Consider the following 24,228-nt stretch of genomic DNA (forward strand, 5'->3'; position numbering starts at 1 on the left):
AATCTGTGCTTTCACAGAGAGAACCTCCTTTCAAGCCACTAAATGATAGTAATAAGATGAAATGATACACTTAAAAGCATAAAAGTGTAAATCCTCAAGGCTTACTATGTCAAAGGGGTTGGCTGGATTGAGAAATTTGGTTTATTCATTTTCCTCCTTTCTGTTCAAACACAAACTCCTTAACCTACTAATCATATATCATTAATCATAATTAAGGTACAAAACCCATAATATTCTGGATCCCTTAGGTTTCTCCCCCTGTTAAATTCTTTAACGGCACTGCAGAGGATTCCTACAGCAACATCAGTTTACAACTTGGCAGTGTTTTACAGTGAAAACATACATGCCAGCAAGAAAATGAAGTAGCCTGCTTAAAAACCTATGCACCTTGATGAACGTCTAAGGATATATCCAAAATGGCTCTCTCTCATAGAAAAAGTTGTAAAGATACAGTAAAATAAACACTGGCTCCACTGACCAAGGAGGACTCTTTGTTTTCGAAAATCTTCCTTCATGAAGAAGCGATAAGAATTTTGAAACAAATCTGAAGGCCACATCGAATCAAAATTTTGTACACCTGAAACTAACATAATATTGTATGTCAACTATACTTCGATTAAAAAAGAAAAATGGAGGGGGTGGCGCCTGGGTGGCTCAGTCGATTGAGCGTCCAACTCTCGATTTTGGCTTCGCTCATGATCTCACAGTTGTGAGATCGAGTTCCATGGCGGGCTCCACGCTGGTGGTGGGGCCTGCTTAAGATTCTCTCTGCCCCTCTCCTTCCTTTGCCCCCCCCCCCACTCATGAGTGTGCACTCTCTCTCAAAAAAGAAAAAGAAAAAAGAAAGAGAGAGAGAGAGAGAAAAGAAAAAGAAAAACACTAGAGGCCAATGTCAAGTGAAAAGAATGGAATTGGGCACCATCATACTGTAGCCAAACGCTAGCCAATATACAGCTATTTTTCGTTACACATTAGAAGAGACAGCTACAGCCCAATCTTGACAGGCACATCACAGCGATGAAGGCAGACTAACAGGGTTTGAATCCCACCTCAGCTACTTTTAGTAAGCTCCTCATTTATAAAGCAGGATAATGACAGTACCTACCTCACTGGGCTTTGCGAGGATTAAGTGAAGAATAAAGTATTTAGAACGGGGCCTGACACATGGCAAGCACTTAATAAACGTTAGCTATTAAAAATCCATGAAGTTTCTTCCCTCATGGCTTCCACAGTCTGACTAACAGGAGGGCTACACAGAGCGTAGCTTATAAGGGCATTCAGGATTTCCCAACAACAAGCAAAGGGGGAGTGGAACCAAGCTCACTCTTTGCCAGAGGCTAGTAAAAGCCCTTTTGCCAACACTCACCGCGCTGCCCCTCAAAGTGAGCGGTCTGTGTGGCCCATCCCCCTGACCCATCCTAGCCCAGTGCCCACCTACCGTGTATAACTTTAAGGGAACTGATGCTTGATGAATTCTGGCAGCGGGTCCAACATGAGACCTTCAGAACATGAGTTGTTCTCTGTTTTTCTCACAAGTAAAATGAGGACAATTCCAAACTGGGTCTCAGAACCGAGGTATGGGTTAATTACTTACTAGTTCCCTAAAAGCTCTAAAGTATCTTTCTGGTGCTAAGTACTATTTTAATGACTCTGTGATTATTTTGACAGAAAACATGCCAAAAGTCTACTCTGTACAGCTGAAACACTGGTAATTACACAGCCGTGGTTCGGTTTTGAGTCAGCTTTGGCATCTGTCAACTCTTATTTTCTAGGACTTTTTTCAGTAAGTTATTTCCTTTTTCCAGTGGCTATTTCTGCAAACCCACCTCACAAATTGAGGCAAGAGTGACCTAACGTCATAGTTTACAGTTTGGCCACTTTCTGTGGCTCAAGAAAGAAGAAAACAAAAAAGTCAGCAGCTTATATAAGGCCTTAAGCAAGGAATGAAAAACAAGATAGTTTCCTTCGTTACATAATTAATAATGAAATCTAGAAAGTGCTTGATAGTTAATGCTCCAAAATTCCAGAGTCTACCCAGTTGTAATAGTAATGATATAATAATAATGATAATAATAATAATAGCAATAATAATAAGATAAGGTGGGGAAAACCATCACAGAGGGAGGGAACCAATGCACCCAGGATTACTGCAGAAACTTCCGATAAGGGTGAGGTTTTCATTTATTGTTCAAATTTAACAGTCTACTGCTAAAGCAATGCTTACCTGTTCCTAGGTAGGGTCCGAGGCTTCTGGTCTATTCCTCCAGTGCCTACATATTTGTTCTGACCACCCTGAAAGCCATAATTCCTGCTCTCCCCAACAAAGAGAGATTCGGATACCTCCTGGCTGGAACCTTCATCACTGGGGAAGCTTCCATCACTGTTAAAATGAGAATAACCGTTACCTCCCACCTCCAGGAAATTTAAATTGGCCCTCAAATCCAGACACGCCATAACTTAAAAGCTAAAAATTTGCAAAACAGATAGGAGCTTTTTCTAATGCATATTATCAAGTCATCAAAAAGTCCTTCTAAGCTGTGAACATACCTCGTATAAATTAATACATGGTTTGCACATGCAACAGGTGACATTTCACTTAACAGCAACAATTGATTATTTTAGTCTCCAACAACAGTATTGTACATGGGGGATGAACTTGCCCTGAGTTTAACAGTTAGATGACAGTCATATTTAAGACAGTACCCAAATAACTCTTGTCTGGAGAAAAATATGTAACATTAAAAGTTCGGTTCTTAAAGATCACTGCAAAATTAGACCAGGTTCTAAGAAAGAAAATATTTAAATATTTTTTTTAATGTTTATTTATGTTTGAGAGGAGGTGGGGTGGGGAGATACAGAATCTCAAGCAGGCTCCAGGCTCTGAGCTGTCAGTGCAGAGCCTGATGCGGGGCTCAAACTCACCAGCTGTGAGATCATGACCTGAGCTGAAGTCGGACACTTAACCGACTGAGCCACCCAGGCGCCCCTAAGAAAGAAAATATTTAATATGCTCCCAACTTTTCTTCCCTTCCTCTCAAGTGTTTTCTCCTAAGCCAAAAAATATGACAGGCCAATCCTTCTACAGAATTCCAGCTATATTAACCTATGACTTTGGTGTGAATTCAAGTAATTAAGAAAAATGTATTTTGGCCCTCTAGTGGTATCAGGAAGTGGGTGCTGTTTTGTTTGTTTTTTCAACTGCCAACATAATGATAGAACAATCCATGTGTGATCAAACGCACCCCTCCCTGCCAAACACACACACACACACACACACACACACACACACACACACACAAAACCAGGGCTGTTTTACCTTACAGCTTTGAAATAATCAGATAAGTGTTTTAAAAACAATTACAAACCTGGCAAAGGTCAGTCCTATTCCATTATCTGCAAATCTATGAGAAAACAGAATAAAAGAACATTTAATTTATCACCTCATGTAAGAGATAATTTCTCTCAATATTTAATTTTTGGGAAAATCCAGGAGGTTCCAATAATGTTTACTCCCCAAGACCACAAGAAAATGTTTCACTTCCCAATAACTTAAAGCACACACTCCACAGTGAAGATAGCGTTGCTGATTACGGGCCACATGACCTTGGGTAAGGCATTCACCTTGACTCTCCCTCAGTTTTCTCACCTAGAAGTTGAACCGAGAACATAACCTTCCTCAATGGATACTTGAGGGCATTGAACATACTAATTGATGCCAACCCTTTAGGACAGTGCCTGTACACAGTAACCAGCACACAAATGTGAGCTATATTATTTTTATGACTATTTTTGAAAACAATTAGGTCATGGGATTCTCTTCCAATTTTTCAACATTAATACCCAAGCTATTTCTACAGATTTAATACAAAACTAATTTTTTGCATGATGAAAGTCAGAGGTGACAGTAAAATGCCAAGAAGCTAATGTCAGTGCCAGTCGGAAAAAAAACATGTTTTTCTAGACTCTTGAACACCAAATCTTAGCTCAACATACATCAGACTTCTAAAATTATGCAAACGGGAAAAAATTAAGATGCTTACTGCCTCAAGTCATATTAAGCCATAAGTCAACAGACTTAGTAAGGTGGAATTCACGACTTGTATTTGTAATGGCAGTGGGAGAGCAACAGAAAAACTTCTGAGTTTCCAAAAGGAAGGGAAAAAAATCCAGGTAGTTTCAAAATCTTTATTTAGCTCTCTGACATAGACGATACTTGTTATATAAAGTTAAATCCGCAACTCCTGTTCAATCTCATCAAAAAACTCTCGTGTCACCAGATGAGTTCAATTCCAATAAAAGCAACAGAAAGAACGATTCCAAACATTTGCTGCCTATGAGCGCGAGCAAACACTTCCTCAGAGCTCACCCGTCTGTTAGTAATAATAGTAACATGATTCCAGGGGTGCCCGCTGGCTCAGGTAGGAGAGCGGGTGACTCTTGATCTCAGGGTTGTGAGGTCCAGCCCCACACTGAGTGTAGAGATTACTAAACATAAATAAATTTTAAAAAATAATAATAATATAATTCCAGAAACTATCACTGTATTTTCAGCACACTGGGTTGTTTTAAATTGCCTTAAAAAAATAAACACATAGGTGCCATCAGATAATGACTTTGTAGAGAATACCTACGCTGAATTCTGAACGACAATGTCTCCCCCTCTGACCCAAGCTCCATTGTCATTATTTTTAAAAGAAATGAGCCTGTCAATTAAAGCAGCAACACGTGGCTTTTCAGGGTCCGCATCCTGATGAGGCCTAAACCTTGGAGTTTAAAAAAAAAGAAGAAGAAGAAGAAAAAGGACTTTTTAAACAAGCATTGGAAATCATTTATTTTACAATTGTAAGCTTAAGTGTCAGAAGGCAGGATTTACATATGACCAAGACAAACAAAATCTTAATGCACAATTTACAACTTATTTGTATTTCAGATACTGAAAAAAAATTACATTTATTTATAGAAGTTTCCCAAGAACTGCTTTCATATTTTCTTATTGTTTTAAAGCAACTTACATTATAGAAGAGGACACTACAGAACATTCTAAGCACTAAAACCATTTCAAAACAAATAAACAAAAACCTCAGACCAGGGAAATCTGGTATGTTTTCACAAATTCTTAACTACATGACACTAATATAAACACACTGAATAAATTCATCAGGTATTTTAATATACATATATGCAAACTAGAGTATTATTTGAGTTGTGTGCTAGCGAGATGTTTTAGATACAGAGATAAAACTAGTTCAATATTTAAAATGCCTAAATTTAAAACAGAGTGTATTTAATTAACTTGGCAATTACAAAGACTGAATTTTACTTCTTCTTTCTCTTCCTTCTACAACACTTACAAGGACCTTAATGAAAAGGTCAAAAAAATTGGTGTCAACCACTATATAAATCAAATAAATAATTCTATAAAGCCACCTGGTTTTTAAATGTTTGTTTATTGAAAGAGAGAGAGAGAGAATCCTAAGCAGACTCCATGCTGTCAGCACAGAGGCCAACAAGGGGCTCAAACTCATGAACCATGAGATCATGACCTAAGCCGAAATCAAGAGTAGGACACTCAACTGACGAAGCCACCCAGGCGTCCCAAGGCCACCTATTTTTTAAAAAAGATCATTTCTATCTTAATTTTTACAAAGCTGGGGGGTGAGGATGGGGGAGAAACAACTAGATAATTTTCCAAAAACCAATTCAGCAGGCTGAGAGTTTCAAACCATGCAGTCAGGAAATACCATTTGCACAAATGTCATTACCATAGTTGCTGGCACAGTAGATGCTATCATGGGAGAAGACGACATGCACAGAAAACAGCAAGTGAGAAGGTCCTTAGGCATGAGTGAGCTTGGCCAAGGAACAAATAAATTGGCTGGAGAGTAAGAAGCATGGGGCAGAGGACAGAGAGGTGAGCATATGCCAGGCAATGTGAGGGCCTAGGGAGAGCAGGACACAAGGCAGGTGATGGTCAAAGAGTACAAAGTTTTAGTTATACAATATAAATAAATTCTAGAGGTCTATCATACAGCACAGTGCCTTAGCTAATAATACTCTATTGTGCACTTAAAATTTGCTAAGCCAATAGATCTTAGGGTAAATGTTCTTACCACAAAAACATAAAAAATATTCTTAAATTTTTTTAATGATAACAATAAAGGAAGGTGAGAAAACTTTGGGAGATGATGGCTATGTATATGACCTTGATGGTGGTGATGGTTTCGTGGGTGTATACCTATCCCCAAACTCCCTGAGATGTATACATTAAATACACACAGTTTTTTAGATGGTAGTCATACCTCAATAAAGCAGGTGGATGGGGGAGGGGGGAGGGAGACGGACAGTCTTCAGAAACAAGGAATCAAGGAAGTGATACAACTGATTTCACTTTTTTCTTATAAACTGGTCACTCACTGCTACTTGGTGAAAGGACTGTAGAGAATGGACCATAGGAGACCAGTCTGGAAGCTTTATACCCATCCTTAGATTGTGTACATGACCCCTTACACTAAAGAGCTCTGACCTAATAGGTGAAATGTCTGAGTCTGGGCCATCACCCACTCTCTGGTAATTGCGGTTGCTGCCAAACAGCTTTGCAGTCATTACGCAGTATCAAGCAGATGAAGAGTTCTGGAAAGAAGACTACACAATGTTCTACAAGAAAGTTAAAAAAAGAAAAAAAGGATCCTAAAGCAACACTGATTCTCTGCTGTAGCCATCTCACCTTTTCTGAAATTCCAATCCATATACATCAATTGTTGACTGCTTGCTTGGAAACCCTTTACTTCTAACCTCTTTCCCACTTGATCTGTAGGCGATAGCTAACTTTCCCAATTTTTCACCATCCTCATTCACGAGCTTTCAGCACACTTTCCAACCTCTCTTAATTGGCCTTGGCCTTAAATACTACCTGGTTTCTGTGCTCTTTCATTCCCTTAGACGAAACGTCCCAATCTGACACCAAGAGCTTTCTTGGGTTACAATTTCCCATCTTTGGATGCCAATAATTTCACATCTTGAAGACACACGGAAAGGCTCATCTGATTAATTGTTGAGTCAACTTTCCCTTTGTTGTACAGACTAAATATCTTCTGGATCCCATGAGCCTTATGTTTAATTCATGGGCTGGTTTATTACTCATTGTGTTAGTGTTTTATCATTCTTACTCATGTCTGGACTGTATGAATGTACGTGGGTATATTCTACACATGAGTTTATACAAAATTAAATATATACACCAACTGCCAAATGTCTTATTCATCTTCCATAATCAGTTCTTTCCAGTAACAACTTCTAAATGGAGTCTAATTCCCACTATGTATGCATTTATAAACTGGTAAGAGAAATAATGAAGAGCAGAGAAAAAATTACCATTATCATAATATATACACATACCCAGTAAAGAACTTCTCAGGCCATTATGGATAAATTGTTTTACTGTCAAGCCTGATTAAAGCACCAATGAATTTCTGAAATATATTTTCTCATTCATCCATTCATACACACACACACACACACAATTTTTTAAGGCAGGGAAGAGAAAATCAATTGTGTTGTGTTTAAGCATTTTTCTGTTAATACTAAGCAAAGTACACATTACTAGTTCTACCAGTTAAAATAAACTCTTAAAAAGCAGCCGTGTCCTGTCAGCAAAGATTTCTTTGTTTTGCGAGTTAATATCCTCTTCTTGGTTCATAGTCCACTGTCATCTCTATGCTCCTTTTTCCTTTAAAGTTTATCTCCTATCTTCCCATTTCATATCTTGCTTAGCTATTAGGTGTCCAGTAACTTGTGTTTTATTTAAATAACGTCCAGAGTTTCCTGGTTTCTCAAATGTCATCTGATCATTGCTTTAAAATACTTCAGGCTCCACTTGACCTTTAAGTAGTCCTGATGAGTAATTTTACTAACTGTACTTTCTCCAGTTTTCTCCTGGCCTTGTGCCCTATTACTGTGTCGCAAAGATCTTGCCTCACACTTAAGTGGACTTACCAACCTACAGTGAGGATCCTATCTTATTCCCTTGTGAACAGTAGGGCCTGGTGTCTTTTTCTTAAATATCTATCCAAAGAGCCTATTAAACCTAGCACCCTTTAGAAACTATAAGTTGGTGGGGCGCCTGGGTGGATCAGTCTGCTAAGTGTCCAACTTTAGCTCAGGTCATGATCTTGCAGTCTGTGAGTCTGAGCCCTGTGTCATTCTCTGTGCTGACAGCTCAGAGCCTGGAGCCTGCTTCAGATTCCGTCTGTCTGTCTGTCTGCCTGTCTCTCTCTCTCTGTCCCCTCCCCGCTTGCACTCTGTCTCTCTTTCTCAAAAATAAACAAACATTAAATTAAAATAATAATAGTAATAATAATAATAATAATAATAAAGAAACTAAGTTGGTCAATCAACTTGAAGTATAGGAAAAAAACACGTACACAGTTTCTGCTGAATAGGACTTTAAGTTGCCATCATTTCCAGAAACTTTTATTTCCATTGGAGACATGTTATTTATTTTGGCTCTTTAGAGCACATAGAAGAACTCTGTTGAAATGTTCTCCCTATCCCAACCACATTTTGCGGTTACAAAGGGGGGCAACATAGAGCCCAGAGACGATGGGACTCTGAGACTACAAACAACTGAACCAAACTAGCTTGCTCATCAAGTTCAAGACCTTTCTCTGTGAAATACATTTCAATGCAATGTCCCATTTTGACCACTAACAATAAATTCGATAGGCCTTGGTTTTCAGGAATTACACCAAAATGTCTTAGCTTGTTTTTCAATGAATCATGTTCTATGTTAGGCCAAATGTAGACCCTGTTTTCAACACCTCTCTCTCCTTTTTCTTTCTCTTTCTGAATATCTCTCTAACATCAATTTACAATGGTGAAAAAAGGGGAAAGTATCAACTTCTCTGGCATCTCAATAATATTTTAAAACAAACAAACCAGCCACAGGACCTAGAACAGCAGGGGGAGAAAAAAAAAAGTTTCCCCAAAGCCTTCCCACAAGCTTTGAAAACTTTAGTTTAAATGTGTTACTGGAGAACAGAGCACAATGACTTACAACTCAGGAAGTTTTGTTTTGGCAAGATAGGGCCAGAATGTGATGTAAAAGGATGGACTCTACCTTGCGCTGTTATCCAAACAGAGGTATTCTCTTGGGTCTGCCGCACTAGCATTGGTTGTTTTGACACCTTTGTCAATAAATAAGCCAGCCTGGAAAATATAATAAGGGACTGAAGTGAACATGAGTCCTAAGTTATATCGATATACTTCTCATGACTCATGAAAATTACTTGTAGCTTATCACATCCACCAAAGAGAAGGGAGAGGAGCGAAGAGGAAGGCAAAGGATTTTATGAAAACAACTACCTTTCTGGATATTTTTATAATTTTATGTATTCAGTCATTCAACAAATATTTACTTGGTGCCTACCTTGTGGGAGGCACCAAGCGTGATGCATTAACAAGGAAACCATGGTCTTTGCTGTTGTTGGCATATCCAGTAGCAGGAAGACACGCAATTAAAGAAACAATTACCATCCTGTATGATAAGCAGTGATGAAGTGAGTAGATGATGCTTTGGCAGCATGTAAGAAGAGGCACCAAATGAGACCTTCCTTATAGATGAGGAGACAGAGGATTCAGGGAAGGTCTCCTCAAAGCAGTGACCTAAAGGTGAACGATGAGGGATGGGGAGGACCGAACCACACAAAAGAATGGGTTGGGATGAAGGGTGGCGGGGCATGGGTGGGAACCAGCTCAAAGACCCAGAGCAAAGTACTCAAGGAAATCGTTGGTACAAAAAGTCTGGAAATGAGGGAGAGCAGGGCACATCTGAGAAGAGACTTAGATGGATGAACAGGAAATGTATGGAGGAGGGGAAAGCAAGGAAGAAGGCTGAAGAGAAACAAATGGTGGACAACACAGAGTCAATGTGCTGGAGTCCATTTAACGAGACTTTTAATAAAGGCAATGTAATTAACCGCAAGTTAAGAATGAATGCTCTACCCACAGGATGGATAATGGATCAGAAAGGGAAAGGGGCAAAAAGAGAGATAAGAGATAAGGTAGGACATGACCCTGGTAATCCAGAAGAAAAACAAAGATGACAGAGACTTGGGCAGTAGTAATGGGGGAAAATGGATACGGCGAGAATTCTTTATGAGGTAGATACTGCTTAGCAATGAACAAAACGTCTAAGGGTGAGGGAGAGGGAGCGATAAAGGTTCCTATCTTTCTGTTTGGGCAATCAGGTGGCCGGTGGTTTCATTCAGTGAGACAGAGATATGGGAATGGGTCTAGGGATACACATAAGGATTTGAGTTTTGAACACATTTTAGTGATGTGTCCCTGAGACAGCCAAATGTCAGTTGGAAATCAGACATGACTGACCTGTGCCAGATGCAGATTCGGGTGTCATGAGCAACCAAAGCAAAAGGTCAGTGTTGGTATATTTACAGCTTATCCAAAGATGACAGGTTACTGTCTGAGGACCCCAAGGGTTCTGTTTCCCTTGGCTGTAAAGTATCATTCTGGACAGTCAGTCCCAAATTAAACAATTTAAAACCTAATCATCCGCTCATTATTTAGATATGATATTCTTCTAATCAATAGAATAGATTACTACATGTACTTCTGGTATATGACATTAAAAGTTAATTAGAATAGGATGTTTTTTTATATCACTACCGTTAGAAAATTTTGAGGATTTCCACTTTGAAATGGTACTCTCAATAATTACTGGCCTTAATCAACTACTCAGCTTCTGACCAAGGTTTTTTGCTCTCTCAAGTGTTTAAGTGATGCTAAGCTCTTTAAATTATAGCACACTTAGGTCTTTACAGGATCCTCTCAGCATCGTAAAAGGGAAGTATTTGTTGAACTTTGACGTGGATCACATCAGGGCAAAGAATCTGGGCACTATATTAGATAGTGAAAATACCCAAGTGCCTTGTAAGCACAACATGAGGCATATACATTTATCACTTGAGGGTGGGAATAAATACTAAATATCATGAAAACCGGTGTTCCTAAATGGCTTTTGCTTTATTGATCTGTATCATTTTAAATTGGGCCAAATATCATAAACAGTATTTTACCACATAATTCGTAGGAAATGCCCAATAGGACATTCTACCAGCACTGTGAACTGAGAGAAGAAAGGAAGTATGCTTCTTAACCCACAGAAGCATATCATCTAATGTGTACCTCCCTAATAGGTACTAACGATTGGAAAGAAGGAGAGAGGGAAGGAGGGAGGGAAGGAGTGAAGAGGGGAAGGTAGGAGTGAGGGAAGGGACAAGGACACAGGAATCAAGTCCATCATTGTAATTACTCAGATTGTATGCACATGCATGTGTTGGTATATATGCCTGGGTGTGTATAAATGGGATCCGGTATGTAATCCTGAATGTGTCTGCTTTCCTTTTTAAGAATTTTTCTTTAATGTTTATTTTTGAGACAGCGAGGGTGAAAGGGGGAGGAACAGAGAGGGAGACAGAGAATCAGAAGCAGGCTCTGCACTGCCAGTGCAAAGCCAGACGTGGGGCTTGAACCCAGCAACCACGAGATCATGACCTGAGCTAAAGTCAGACACTCAACTGACCGAGCCACTCAGGTGCCCGTGTCTGCTTTTTTAATCACAAATTACTTTTTGTGATGACAGGTTTTACCTAAAACTGACATTTCTCACTTGTATTTCTCAGCATTCCATCCTTCACCCTGTAAATCACATGAACTGATTTTGTTAAGGCCTAGGAACCTACCTTGAAACTTGAATGGACCCTGTTGTTATAAAATATACCCAACGGAGTGAGTTCTGGTTTTGCTAAGAGCTGCAATCCACTGGATTCTCCAGTAGGTTCCTTGTGGAATAAATACCATATTCCAGCATCCTGTAATTAAAAGGGTGAGATCATTAAAAGCCTTATTTTATAAAGCCACCCTATGAAATGGCTTCAATAGACTAAGTGCTTCAGAAACAAAAAGGGATCTTTTTAAAGAATTTTTCTTAAGTTCATTTATTTATTTTGAGAGTGAAAAAGAGGCAGCGTGAGCAGGGGAAGGCAGAGAGAGAGAGAGAGAGAGAGAGAGAAAGAGAATCCCAAGCAGGCTCCACACTGTCAGTGCAGAGCCTGACATGGGGCTCGAACCCACAAAACCATGAGATCATGACCTGAGCCAAAACCAAAAGTTAGACACTTAACTGACTGAGCCACCCAGGCGCCCCAAAAATGAGTCTTTTTAACACTAATTTTTCATTGTCTCAGGCTCAGAATGGACTATAAAAACTTGTGCACTCACCTAGCACGCACTTTCAGAGCCATTATAATCATGTTTTTAAAAAACAAATTTACTTCTGCTTGCAGTGTTCGATAGAAATAAATGGCTGAGGCCAAAACTCATTTTCAAAACATAACTCTCCCATCGTTATCTACTTTAATAAGTTATGCAGAGTTAGAACCAGACAAGGCTGCCTGCCTTCCATGTGACCAGGACAGCACGGCCTTTTAGCAATATGAGGGTTTTTCTGTTTACCTGCAAACCTGATCAATAGATGAGTCATATTCATTAAACAACTATCCGCCAACACGCAGAGCTCACTGACTTCTTTCAAACAACTCCAATGCCCTTCCTGTCCCGAGGCAAATTTTTGCCAAAGAAAAAAAAACCACCACACGCATGAATCAGGATGCTGTCTCAGTCTGGATCCTGTCTGTTCAATTTCAGTATTCCTGACCTCAACAGGAGCAGCAGAACAGTTTAAACATCTCTGATACTCAAAATTAGCTATAAAAGTCAAAATGAAATGATCTTAATCTCCATGACCATTTTTTTATTTTACATTAAAAAAATTTTTTTAAGATTTATTTTTGAGAGGCAGAGAATATGAGCAGGGGAGGGGCAGAGAGAGAGACGGAGGGAGACACAGAATCTGAAGCCGGCTCCAGGCTCTGAGCTGTTAGCACAGAGCCCGAGGAAAGGCTCAAACTCAGGGAACTGTGAGATCATGACCTGAGCCTAAGTCGGAAGCTTAACTGACTGAGCCACCCAGGTGCTTTTATTTTACATTTTAATTAAAAACCAGCCCAATGCTAAAAACAGCTTCACGTAGAAGAACGTGGATTGAATGGGATGTTCCAATGTAAACATACAGTCCCAAAGTGTGCTACAGATTCAAATTCGGCAAATATTTGTTTAGAGCCCACTGTGTGCCAGGTGTACAGTAAGACCATTCTCAAAGAATTCAGAGTGTAAGGAGAAAGAGAGAACAAAAATATACATACTAGGTACTACATTACAATTAATTGCAAAGCTTTGCAGGAGCACAGAGACATGCATTGTGGAAAGCATATATACCTACACACAAAAATGAAGGTAACATTTAACATTTTTCCACGATAGAGGAACTACCCTGAAAAAATGTGTTTGCCACCTCTACTTTTGGGGGCACAAAACAGACCACAGAAGAAGATCTGGAGGCTCTATACCATGGCCTTAAAAGCGGAGGGTAGAAGCGAACCCTCCCAGGATGCAACGGGAGTCTGGGGAAGGGGCAACATGGGGGGTAGCTGCTCTTTCCTGTTAAACACTGTGGTGTCAAAACAGGTAAAGGGAGCTCTGTAAAAAGGCAGTGGAAACGTACAAGAAGAAAGAGTTTGATTTATTTTGGGAGGAAAACCCTTGCCAAAACATGAGCTTCGCCGGGACGGTTTTTCTAGAAAGAAAAGAAAGAACTCACAGAACGAAAAGGAAGAAGAACGAACACGGGGTGGAAAACAAGAGACCCGCTTCTTCGTTTCTCACACGAGCCCCAGGAAGAGCTTCTGGTCAGCCTCACCTTACGTTTTTTCATCAACTATTTGCAACTTGTTTTCATCTTCACTGTTCACTTGAAACGTACCACAGGTCAGAAGATGATCCCGGGTTGAGGCTGCATATCAAACTCGCATCTTTACCCCTAGAACTCCCCCTTCTAATTAGGAACTCTCAACACAAACCCCGATAGATTGCTCAACAAACATCGGATGAAAAATGAATGAATGAATGAAACCTGAAACGATTAATTGCCCAGGTCTCTACCCTGTCAAGTAAGAATTTTACATTTTATGTTTTTAAGGAAAATCGCAGAGGTCAATTCCACCATCACCCAGAGACGCCCGTGTTTTAGTTATCGGGAAGAAATACTTCCTTCAACTTATCTTTCCCTTGGTCCTGGGAAACAATGCTAGGTATGTCTTTACATTTAATTATTTAATTTTAATAGTCACGATATATAAATATGAATATTTAGGTGTTGGTGTAAAGCTCCTATTTCTCTACTGTGGTTTTCGGCACAGATATAATCATGATAGTATAATGTCTTCAGGATTCACTTTTATATTATAAGCTAACAGTTTTAAATCACACTCAATTATGAATGTAAATTTCTCCAGCTTTCTTCAGGAATTATTTCTGCCATCCAAAAATAGTTCACTTATTGTCTTGAGTTATACTCGTGTGTGTGCGTGTCTCTGAAATAATTCAAGGCACATAGTAATATAAAGTACAGAGTTGGGTTGACCTGCTTTGCCAAGGAGATAAAACCCCTAAGTGTGGATGATCCCTGCATTTAACAAAAAGACGTATCCTTTGACCAGCATGACCGCTGTCATAATGTTCTACAGAATAATCCATTCCTATAAAGAAAAGCTAAGGCTTTCTTTGTTCATCAGAATTAAAAACTGAAATGATCAGGGGCGCCTGGGTGGTGCAGTCAGTTAAGCTTCCACTTCATCTGATCTCACCATTCGTGAGTTTGAGCCTCACATCGGGCTCTGTGCTGACAGCTCGGAGCCTGGATCCTGCTTTCGGATTCTGGGTCTCCCTCTCTCTCTGCCCCTCCCCGACTGGTACTCTGTGTGACTCTCTCTCAATAATAAATAAACATTAAAAAAAAAAACTGAAACAGTTACTCGGACACACGTGACTTAAATAGAAGTCAGAAAGATTGCAAATTATACACTAAAAATACACTCTGAAGATACAATAAACCCACATATCAGCCCACCTCTTTTCTTCCATTTGGCATCTGTCTTAACACACTCATAAATACTAACTGGCATGAATGATTTGGAAGAAACAGAAGAACCATCAACTGTATCCTCCTTTCAACAAAACAGGCAGTAGCAGAAAACAAAGCCATGCTTGAGTTAGACAGTCACACGTTACATTACATCCATACAATATCCAAAATGCTTATAAACACGAATACAAAACAGCTGAAAGCATCTAATATTACTTACCTGTGAGCCTGCAGCCGCATTACTAATCAGGTTATTGTTGGGATGAGCAATCCAGAAAGTCGAAACAGCCCTGCAAGGCATTTTTTAAAGTGATTTAAACATCAGTCAGTGAAAAAATCCTGCCCGCTAAAAATGTCCTCCAAAACATCTTCTCCCCAGAGTCAAAGGCCTTGAGCACCACACATGAGGTTTTCTCTCTGCCAGATACTCACATGCAGTCCGTGGCGGGCACAGGGACATAATTTCCAAACACTTTTTCTCGCATGGCAGTGCACATGGAATTATTCCTATCAGTGGGGAGGAGGGTGCCGGGTTTGGTGAGGAGTCCCAGATTGTGGAACAAAGTATTTCTCTGTTCAATACCATCTTCCAAAAAGAAACAATGACCCAGTGTGTCAAATCCAATTGTGTCTTTTATCTGCAGAAACACAAGCGTATCATGTCACCGGTAACACGAACGACTGTGGTGTTAGTGACGAGGCTATCTATGTAGCATGCTCAGTACAAACGCAAAGAGACGTTTTAATCTTCACCGGAGGGGCAAAGTCAAGTGTCAGGTTTTATTGATCTCTTAAGAGAATAGAGGAAAACACCGGAATTCTCAGTACAAGCAGGAGAGAGTAAGGGATGCGGGACAAGAGCCGACTTCTCTCAAATTGAGAAGTTGGTACAATGGAAGACAGTTAACGCTTCCAACAACATGCATCGATGTGACAAGAGGCTACGTACCAGCAGGCCATTTGTTCCGTGCACAGTGATGCACCTTGAGAAGCTGTGATGAATAGACAAGCCATCCACAAATGTCGCGTGTCTGTACCCTCCCTTGTGATCCACGTCCCCACACAGGTGAAAATGAACAGGATACCGCCCCAGATGCTGCTGACCCATGTGTCTCAGCTCCACATAGGACAGATGCACTGAAGTAAAATTTTTCCTTATCTATAAGACAAGATAACTGGAATCACACTGATAGGCTTTGGAATATTTTTTTAAAAAATTGTTTTTTACATTTATTTATCTTTGAGAAACAGACTGAGACAAAGCGTGAGCGGGGGAGGGGCAGAAAGAGAAGGAGACACAGAATCCGAAGCAGGCTCCAGGCTCTGAGCAAGCGGTCAGCACAGAGCCTGATGCGGGGCTCAAACCCACAAACTGTGAGATCGTGACCTGAGCCAAAGTCGGACACTCAACCGACTGAGCCACCCAGGCGCCCCTAGGCTTTGTAATATTAAGGTAGAAAAAAAAAAAAATAAAATAAAAAATAAAAAAAAAAATATATATATATATATATATATATATATATATATATATTGTTCTAATAGAAAATATCTGAAGGAGAACACATATTAAAACTTTTCTTTTCTTTGGCACCTTGCTTTCTAGGATCTCCAGTTACTAATTTAGCAAGTGCTGCTGCTTCTTTTTTTGGTTTTGTTTTTTTGTTTGTTTGTTTAAGTAATCTCTATACCCAAAGTGGAACTCGAACTCTTGACCCTAAGGATCTAGAGTCACATGCTCTACTGACTAAGCCAGACACAAGTGCCAGCAAATGCTTCTTAACTAAGTGAATACTTTCAAGAGCCATAAAAATGGCCTCTCATAAGAATACAAAGACATGTAACCAGGAAAGCCACAGAAATGATTTGTCTATATAATATGTATTGATTTCTTCAAATATTTTGGTCATTTCCAGTCTTATCTTGTTCTTTGATTTCTATAAGCTCCACCATGGTTTGATAGTTATTTGTAAATCCTTCTCAATGTTTAGTTAGCACATAATATTATTGACTTCAATTCTTTTTAAAACTTTCTCTGGGACCCACAATTTGAGCATAAATTAAAAAAAATTTTTTTTAATGTATGTTTATTTTTGAGAGAGAGAGAGAAAGAGAGAGAGAGAGAGAGAGAGAGAGAGAGAGAGAGAGAGAGAGAGAGAAAGAACACAAGCCAGGGAGGGGCAGAGAGGAAGACACAGAATCTGAAGCAGGCTCCAGGTTCCAAGCTGTCAGCACAGAGCCCTACTCGGACTTCGAACTCAGGTCAGATCATGACCTGAGCTCATCCAACTGAGCCACCCAGGCACCCCAGAGCATAAATTTTTAAACACCAGATTTTTAATCATACTGTTAAAAATAAAAGAATAACACTGACCAACATTTCCTAAAACAGTGTGACAGAAATGTTGCTAACAACCATAACCTACTAAGTGTACAAAAGACAGATTTTAAAACACATGTAGCCAAAATGCAGCCCAGAAGGCCAATCAGCTAGTACACGGTGCAATGCTTATCATATACTGAGTGCTCAATACTTCTATATAAATAAAAATCTACATATAAAAGTATGTGTAGATTACTATTGCTTACCTTTTCATAATATCAAGGTATTTTTTTAAGTTTATTTATTTATTTTGAAGGAGAGAGAGCATGAGTGGGGGGGGGGGTGGGGGGGGAGAGAGAGAGAGAGAGAGAGAGAGAGAGAGAGAGAGAGAGAGAGAGAGAGAGAATCCCAAGCAGGCTCCATGCTATCATCGCAGCCCCAATGTGTGGCTTAAACCCACAAACTGTGGGATTGTGACAAGCTGAAATCAAGAGCTGGATGTTTAACCGACTGAGCCACCCAGACGCCCTCATACATGGAGATTGCATGCATGGATACCAAGACTCTTTGTTTTTTTATCTCTGTGTGGTTCTTCTCAGTGTAAACTGATTTAATTCTTCATGGGACAAAATGGTTTACGGCTCCAGGTCAACTAAATGAAGATATAACTTTCTCTTTCAATTCTGAAAAATCTCCTCACTGTCACTAAATAAAGAAAACACAATTTCTTTTTAATATCCATATAGATCTCATCCCCAAACTTGAAACTTTCGGGGTGCTTGGGTGGGTCAGTTGGTGAAGTGTCTTGACTTGGGCTCAGGTCATGATCTCGCGGTTCGTGAATTTAAGCCCCACGTCGGACTCTGTGCTGACAGCTCGGAGCCTGGAGCTGGCTTCAGATTCTGTGTCTCCCCCTCTCTCTGCCCCTCCCCAACTCATGCTCTGTCTCTGTCTTTCTCTCTCTAAGAAAAAAAAAAAAATTCAAAAAAATTCAAAACTTGGAAGTTTTTTCAAACACGTATTTAGCAACCAAGGAGTTCCTTAAATCTTTTTGCCTACCATGACATGTCCCCCAAAGGTGTCATAATCAAAGAACTGGCACTGGTTTCCAGCGTAGCATGAATCTTCCATTTCTCCTCGGATCACAACATTCCGGGTGAGAATTCCGACCTCTGCTCTCATGTCTACACCATCAGTGATCTCACCCATGTGCAGGAACTGAGGGGCTTCTGATTGATGTGGACAAGAGACAAAAAATATTAAAAAAAAAAAAAAAGAAAACAGGAAACATATCAAAAAGACAGTCCTCTAACCACAGAATATAAGGAAGCAAGGCTTTTAAAGATCCTCAGTGTCAAAACCACACACAGACAAGGAGCTTAATCCTCTCCTGGATGGCACCAATATTCTGGAATCTACCTAAGTATCCACTCCCTCTCTCTTTCTTTCATTCTCTCTGGTTCCTGCCCATATGCTCTAGTTCTAATCCCTTGAGGACACATGAAGAATGAAATGCACGGTGAATCCAGATTAAAAGGAATGGTTTTGGGGCGCCTGGGTGGCGCAGTCGGTTAAGCGTCCGACTTCAGCCAGGTCACGATCTCGCGGTCCGTGAGTTCGAGCCCCGCGTCGGGCTCTGGGCTGATGGCTCGGGGCCTGGAGCCTGTTTCCGATTCTGTGTCTCCCTCTCTCTCTGCCCCTCCCCCGTTCATGCTCTGTCTCTCTCTGTCCCAAAAATAAATAAATGTTGAAAAAAAAAATTTTTTTTAAATAAAAAAAAAAGGAATGGTTTTGTAGATGTTGATAATGGGGTCTCAAGTTGTTTTTGCTTTTACTTCAAACCTAAAGTAACATCCATTTAAACATTAGCAGTGCAAACATTACCAAGATTTTATAACATTTCATAAAATAAAATATCTTATTTTAATATTGATAAGCATTCTTTTAAATGTCCACCTTTACTGGAAGTCTAGAAACCCTTTAATAATGAGCTTTTCTCTGATGTTTTTATTACGTAAACTCAGGAAGGAAAAATACAAATAAATCAAGCAGTTAAGATCGTGGGAGATTCATTATCATGTAGACTTGTTAACAAGAGTGGGAATTTCCAAACAAAATTAATGCCAGATGGTATCATAGTTTTTTGGGTTTTGTTTTCCGCTTATGCTCTATAGTGTCAAGAAGGAAAAGTACAACACTGAGTGAAGCAGAGACCAAGTCCCAAGTGAGCCAATCATCCTATTTTTTTTTAAAGCAAACCACAAAGCTCTAAATTACCCATGAGTGTGTGCCTATTAAATAGGTACTGTAAGCTCTCTTGTTTTATATCATAATTGTATATAATCTTGAGTACAGAAGGAAAATGATGTAAATAAGTGAAATGAATAATAAATTCCATAATTAAGGAAACACACGAACAAGCTTTGCCTATTACCTGCCTCAGGATAAGTGGCTGGTAAATGTCAGCCCTTCTTCCTAAATATGGCTTACAATACGGATCTCACTGCATATTCCTTTCATTCAAAAAACATTAGTCAAGACTGTGATTTAAAAAATGTATTGTACGAAAATACCTTTTTGGTTCTATTTTAAGTATTAGTGGAATGTTTTTGTTTTTGTTTTTGTTTTGCCAAGAAAGTAGGCACTCAAAAATCATGAGATTTTTTTAAAAATTTTCTTTTAATGTTTATTTTAGAGAGAGACAGAACACAAGCAGGGGAGGGGCAAAGAGAGAGGGAGATAACAGAATGTGAAGCAGGCTCCAGGCTCTGAGCTGTCAGCACAGAGCCCGACGTGGGGCTCCAACCCACGAACTGTGAGATCATGACCTGAGCCGAAGTCTGAAGTTCAACCAACTGAGCCACTCAGGTGCCCCATGAGATTAGTTTTTTTAATTAAGAAGAGAAAGACTTCTATTTAAATATGAATCGGTTGATAATTGGCATTATTATTATTTGATAGCAGAAAATTAACAAGAAGTTGGATATGATCTTGGAGGAAAAAAAAAAAAACAATCCATGTAGTTGCTATATATATACACATATACATATAAATATAATTTTTTTAACAAAGAAATAGCACAAAACACTAATTTGCCTGCAACACTACTGTTCAATGAGTACTATACTTTTTATCTAACATCCTCTGGGATCTAGTGTTCAAAGCACTCCACTGCTAAGATCTTCGATATCAAGATGATGATGGTGATGGTGATAATGCCTTGGGATGGGAGTGGTAGAAGGGGATGCGGGAATGCAAAGCCAAGAGAAGAGCGTTTGCCAAGAAGCATTCTAAGCAGTCGGATACCTTTGACTTTGACCTGGAAACGGCTGCACTCTGGACAGGGGAGAAGAGTGAACTCCTCTGCTTGGTACATAGAATAGTCTGTGCTTGCAACCACAATCTGGTCTCCAGGTTTCCAGCTACTAACATCATCCAGCAGATGAAGCTTCACTCCATCAACAACCTCCACCCGGAAACCTGAAAGAGAAACACCTAAAGGAAAAAGCAAGGAAGAAAATGATGCATCATAGGCATTTTTTTCCCCTAAAATCAATTTTCTCACTGAGTGACATCAAAGGTTAAGACAGACACAAGTCAGTATGATTTCACCAGTGCTAACCATGTGCCAGTCATTCCGCAGATACTACTAATAAAAAGATGAACATGTACATCCCTGACTTCCAGGGTAGAGAGCCCCAGCACCCCGAACCATGATGAAAAAGAAAATGTCACGCTTCGGTACCATTTCTTTTACAATTTTGAAGAAGCCTCTCGATCCCCAGATCTTTTGCTATACTTCAACTCAGTGCTAAAACTGGGGTGTCTGGGGGCGCCTGGGGGGCTCAGTCGGTTGAGCGTCCGACTTCGCTGAAGGTCACGATCTCACGGTCCGTGAGTTCGAGCCCCGCATCAGGCTCTGTGCCGACAGCTCAGAGCCTGGAGCCTGCTTCAGATTCTGTGTCTCCCTCTCTCTCTGGCCCTCCCCCCATTCATGCTCTGTCTCTCTCTGTCTCAAAAATAAATAAATGTTAAAAAATAAATAAATAAATAAAACTGGGGTGTCTGGGTGGCTCAGTTGGTTAAGCGCCCAACTCTTGGTTTCAGCTCAGGTCATGATCTCGCAGTTCACGAGTTTGAGCCCAGTGTCGGGCTTTGTGCTGACAGCTCAGAGCCTGGAGCCTGCTTCGGATTCAGTGTCTCCCTCTCTCTCTGCACCTCTCCTGCTCACACACACTCTCTCTCTCTCCCAAAAAATAAACATTAAAAAACAAGAATAAAAGCTTGCCTCTGGCAATCTCTCTTTTCTGTGCCTTTGCTCAAGCTTCATTCTTCAGTTACAGCGTCCTTCCACTCTTAATTCACCAACCAAGATACTATCCATCTTACAAAAGTCATGCAAATCTTTTTCTTTTTTTTCCTTTAAGTTTATTTAAGTAACCTCCACCCAACGTGGGGCTCGAACTCACAACCCCAAGATCAAGAGCCACAAGCTCAACCGACTGAGCCAGTCAGGTGCCCCGAGATCAGCCTAATCTTTAAAGACTTCCCAAACATCCTTGCTGGAAGCAATCTCTTTCTCCAGTATCCTTATTCTAGTGCTCCCTCTGGTGTTATCCATACCTTTCCAATGGAAGAATAGCTCCCTTCTTTGGAAGGTACATCTGTGAAGGCAGCAGAGTCCGTCCACCTGTGTATTCACTCCTCTTGCAAACTCAAAGATTTTTGCTGAAGGGATGAACATTCCCACTATGACCTGCAATGTCCCCCAGAGGTCACATGATAGATCCCCTGTCCAACTTGGCTCCTTCCCTGTGACTATATCAACTATGCAGTGTACACAACCCAGGGACTACTAATCACTGATCTCTCCTAATACCTCCTTTTAAAACTCAAAGTTGATTCCCAATAAGGCAGACAAAACCTGAAAAGTTGATCCAACATCTTAACTTACTCTTTTACATGCAACCAAGTGTAGAAGCATTTCCTGGCTCTAAAGCATCTGTGATAAAATCTGCCATAAACCAAAGGTCGATTTAATGCAAATGTATACACACTAGATGCAAGCCACTTCATGCGACTGGTGGAGAAGGAAAAACAGCGCATCGCAAAGGTATCTGTGCACTCGTATCTGTACTCCACAACCATCCTTCCAGTTAACCACAACACTATTCGGGGGCTACTTTAAGATACTGACACCACGGGTCAATGACAGGAGTGAAGAAACACATTTATTTACTCAAGTTAGAGGAATCAAAAAGAGGGACATTCGGGCAGGGCACAAGGAATACTACAGACATCCTTACAATCTGGAGCCAGCTCTCCTGATACAACCTGGCTGTAACAAGTCTTAGATTCTGTTCCTCGAGATGCCAACATACCATGCATTTGTTTTTGCAAAGTACCAAAAGAAAAGTACCTTAAAAAATGTAAAGTAGCTTTCTTTTTTATATGTTTCTTGCATCCAGATACTAAAGCCTACAAAGTAATTTGGTCTAAATAAAAATAGTAATAATGACTCTAGTAACAACAGCCGATAGTCACTGGGACTTCACTCGCATAATAAATAACCTTTTATTGGGGCGCCTGGGTGGCTCAGTTGGTTAAGCATCTGACTTTAGCTTGGGTCAAGATCTCGTGGTCTGTGAGTTCGAGCCCTGGATCATGCTCTGTGCTGACAGCTCAGAGCCTGGAGCCTGCTTAGGATTCTGTATCTCCCTCTCTCTGTCCCTCCCCCATCACACTCTGTTTCTCTCTCTCAACAATAAATAAACATTTAAAAAATTATTAAAAAAAAAACCTTTCCTCAAAACAACTTTGAGAGGGGTAGCTGGCTGGCTCAGTCAATACAGCATGCAACTCCTGATCAGAGTCATGAGTTCAAGCCCCACATTGGGCATAGAGCCTACTTGAAAAAAATCAAAAATAAAAATAAACAACTTTGAGAGGCAGAAACCATTTTGTGTACTAAAGATGAAGAAATCTGAAAGAAGTCAGGGAGTCTGGAGAACAGCTAAAAAAAATGGTACAGCCCACAAATGAATGCTCATTTAACTCCAGAGCCCAGTTTCCTAACTGCTTTATTATTCTGCCTTTCCAAGAATCCCAACAGGCAGGGTAAACACAAAGACAATCAAGCAGCTCAACAACAATGATTATCGCTGACCAAATTTTCAGATTTTAGCCCCAAAAATTTATCTAAAAAACAACTAAGAAACATTAATTTTTTTCACACAAAATTTTAAAAAATGCTTTCTAAAAAAGAGGACTGTTAGACAAATCCGTTTCAACTTAGAAGATCATTAGAATTTGTTTTTAAAGAAAAAAGTCAGAAAGTTAGATGGGAAAGATCTGCATTATTCAATAATTTCTCACTTTTTCCTAGCTTTAGATGAAAATCCTGCCTAAGATTTCCTCCCATTAACACGAGTGAATTGGAAATAAGGGAGGAAATATGCTCATCCTTCTTGCTTCCTGGAGAGAATTTCCACCTCTTCCAGAAAGTAAGAGTCATTGCAAACACGGGCCTCAATATCCTACGATAGCTAGAATGTACCCTCTTCCAGAAATGAGTAGTCACTGAGAATGTGGAAACGAAAACAAAATTTTCCACAGAGGAAATGTTGACTCGAGGTTTGTCAGTAATTATCCTCTGCATGAACTCTCACTGGAAGCGTTTCCACTAAACCCTTCATGCAGGTTCAAATTCTTGCTAAGAAATGCTTCTCATCCACCTATGCTTTTTGCCGGAGGCAACCATGGTGGGGTAGAAAGCAGTAGTCTTGGGGCACCTGGGTGGCTCAGTCGGTTAAGCGTCTGACTCTTGGTTTGAGCTCAGGTCATGATCTCATGG

General features: G+C 40.0%; 1 protein-coding gene across 3 annotated transcripts in view; it reads right to left on the reverse strand.

The window, feature by feature from the left end:
* The window catches only part of CEMIP2 (cell migration inducing hyaluronidase 2), an 85,940-nt gene that overhangs the window by 27,126 nt on the left and 34,586 nt on the right, over positions 1-24,228 (reverse strand). For 2 of the 3 annotated variants that reach the window (XM_030293215.2, XM_030293214.1), the window contains exons 6-15: positions 20,682-20,870; positions 18,435-18,604; positions 16,005-16,214; positions 15,488-15,693; positions 15,276-15,345; positions 11,757-11,885; positions 9,116-9,204; positions 4,632-4,763; positions 3,366-3,401; positions 2,225-2,380 (exon numbers count right to left, since the gene is read on the reverse strand). In XM_030293215.2, the coding sequence (XP_030149075.1) occupies positions 2,225-2,380; positions 3,366-3,401; positions 4,632-4,763; positions 9,116-9,204; positions 11,757-11,885; positions 15,276-15,345; positions 15,488-15,693; positions 16,005-16,214; positions 18,435-18,604; positions 20,682-20,870 (1,387 nt within the window). The remainder of the gene's footprint in view (positions 1-2,224; positions 2,381-3,365; positions 3,402-4,631; positions 4,764-9,115; positions 9,205-11,756; positions 11,886-15,275; positions 15,346-15,487; positions 15,694-16,004; positions 16,215-18,434; positions 18,605-20,681; positions 20,871-24,228) is intronic. The other variant, XM_030293216.1, reaches the window with a different exon arrangement.

This window comes from Lynx canadensis, chromosome D4, assembly GCF_007474595.2.
Source record: "Lynx canadensis isolate LIC74 chromosome D4, mLynCan4.pri.v2, whole genome shotgun sequence".
NCBI classification, from domain to species: Eukaryota; Metazoa; Chordata; class Mammalia; order Carnivora; family Felidae; genus Lynx; species Lynx canadensis.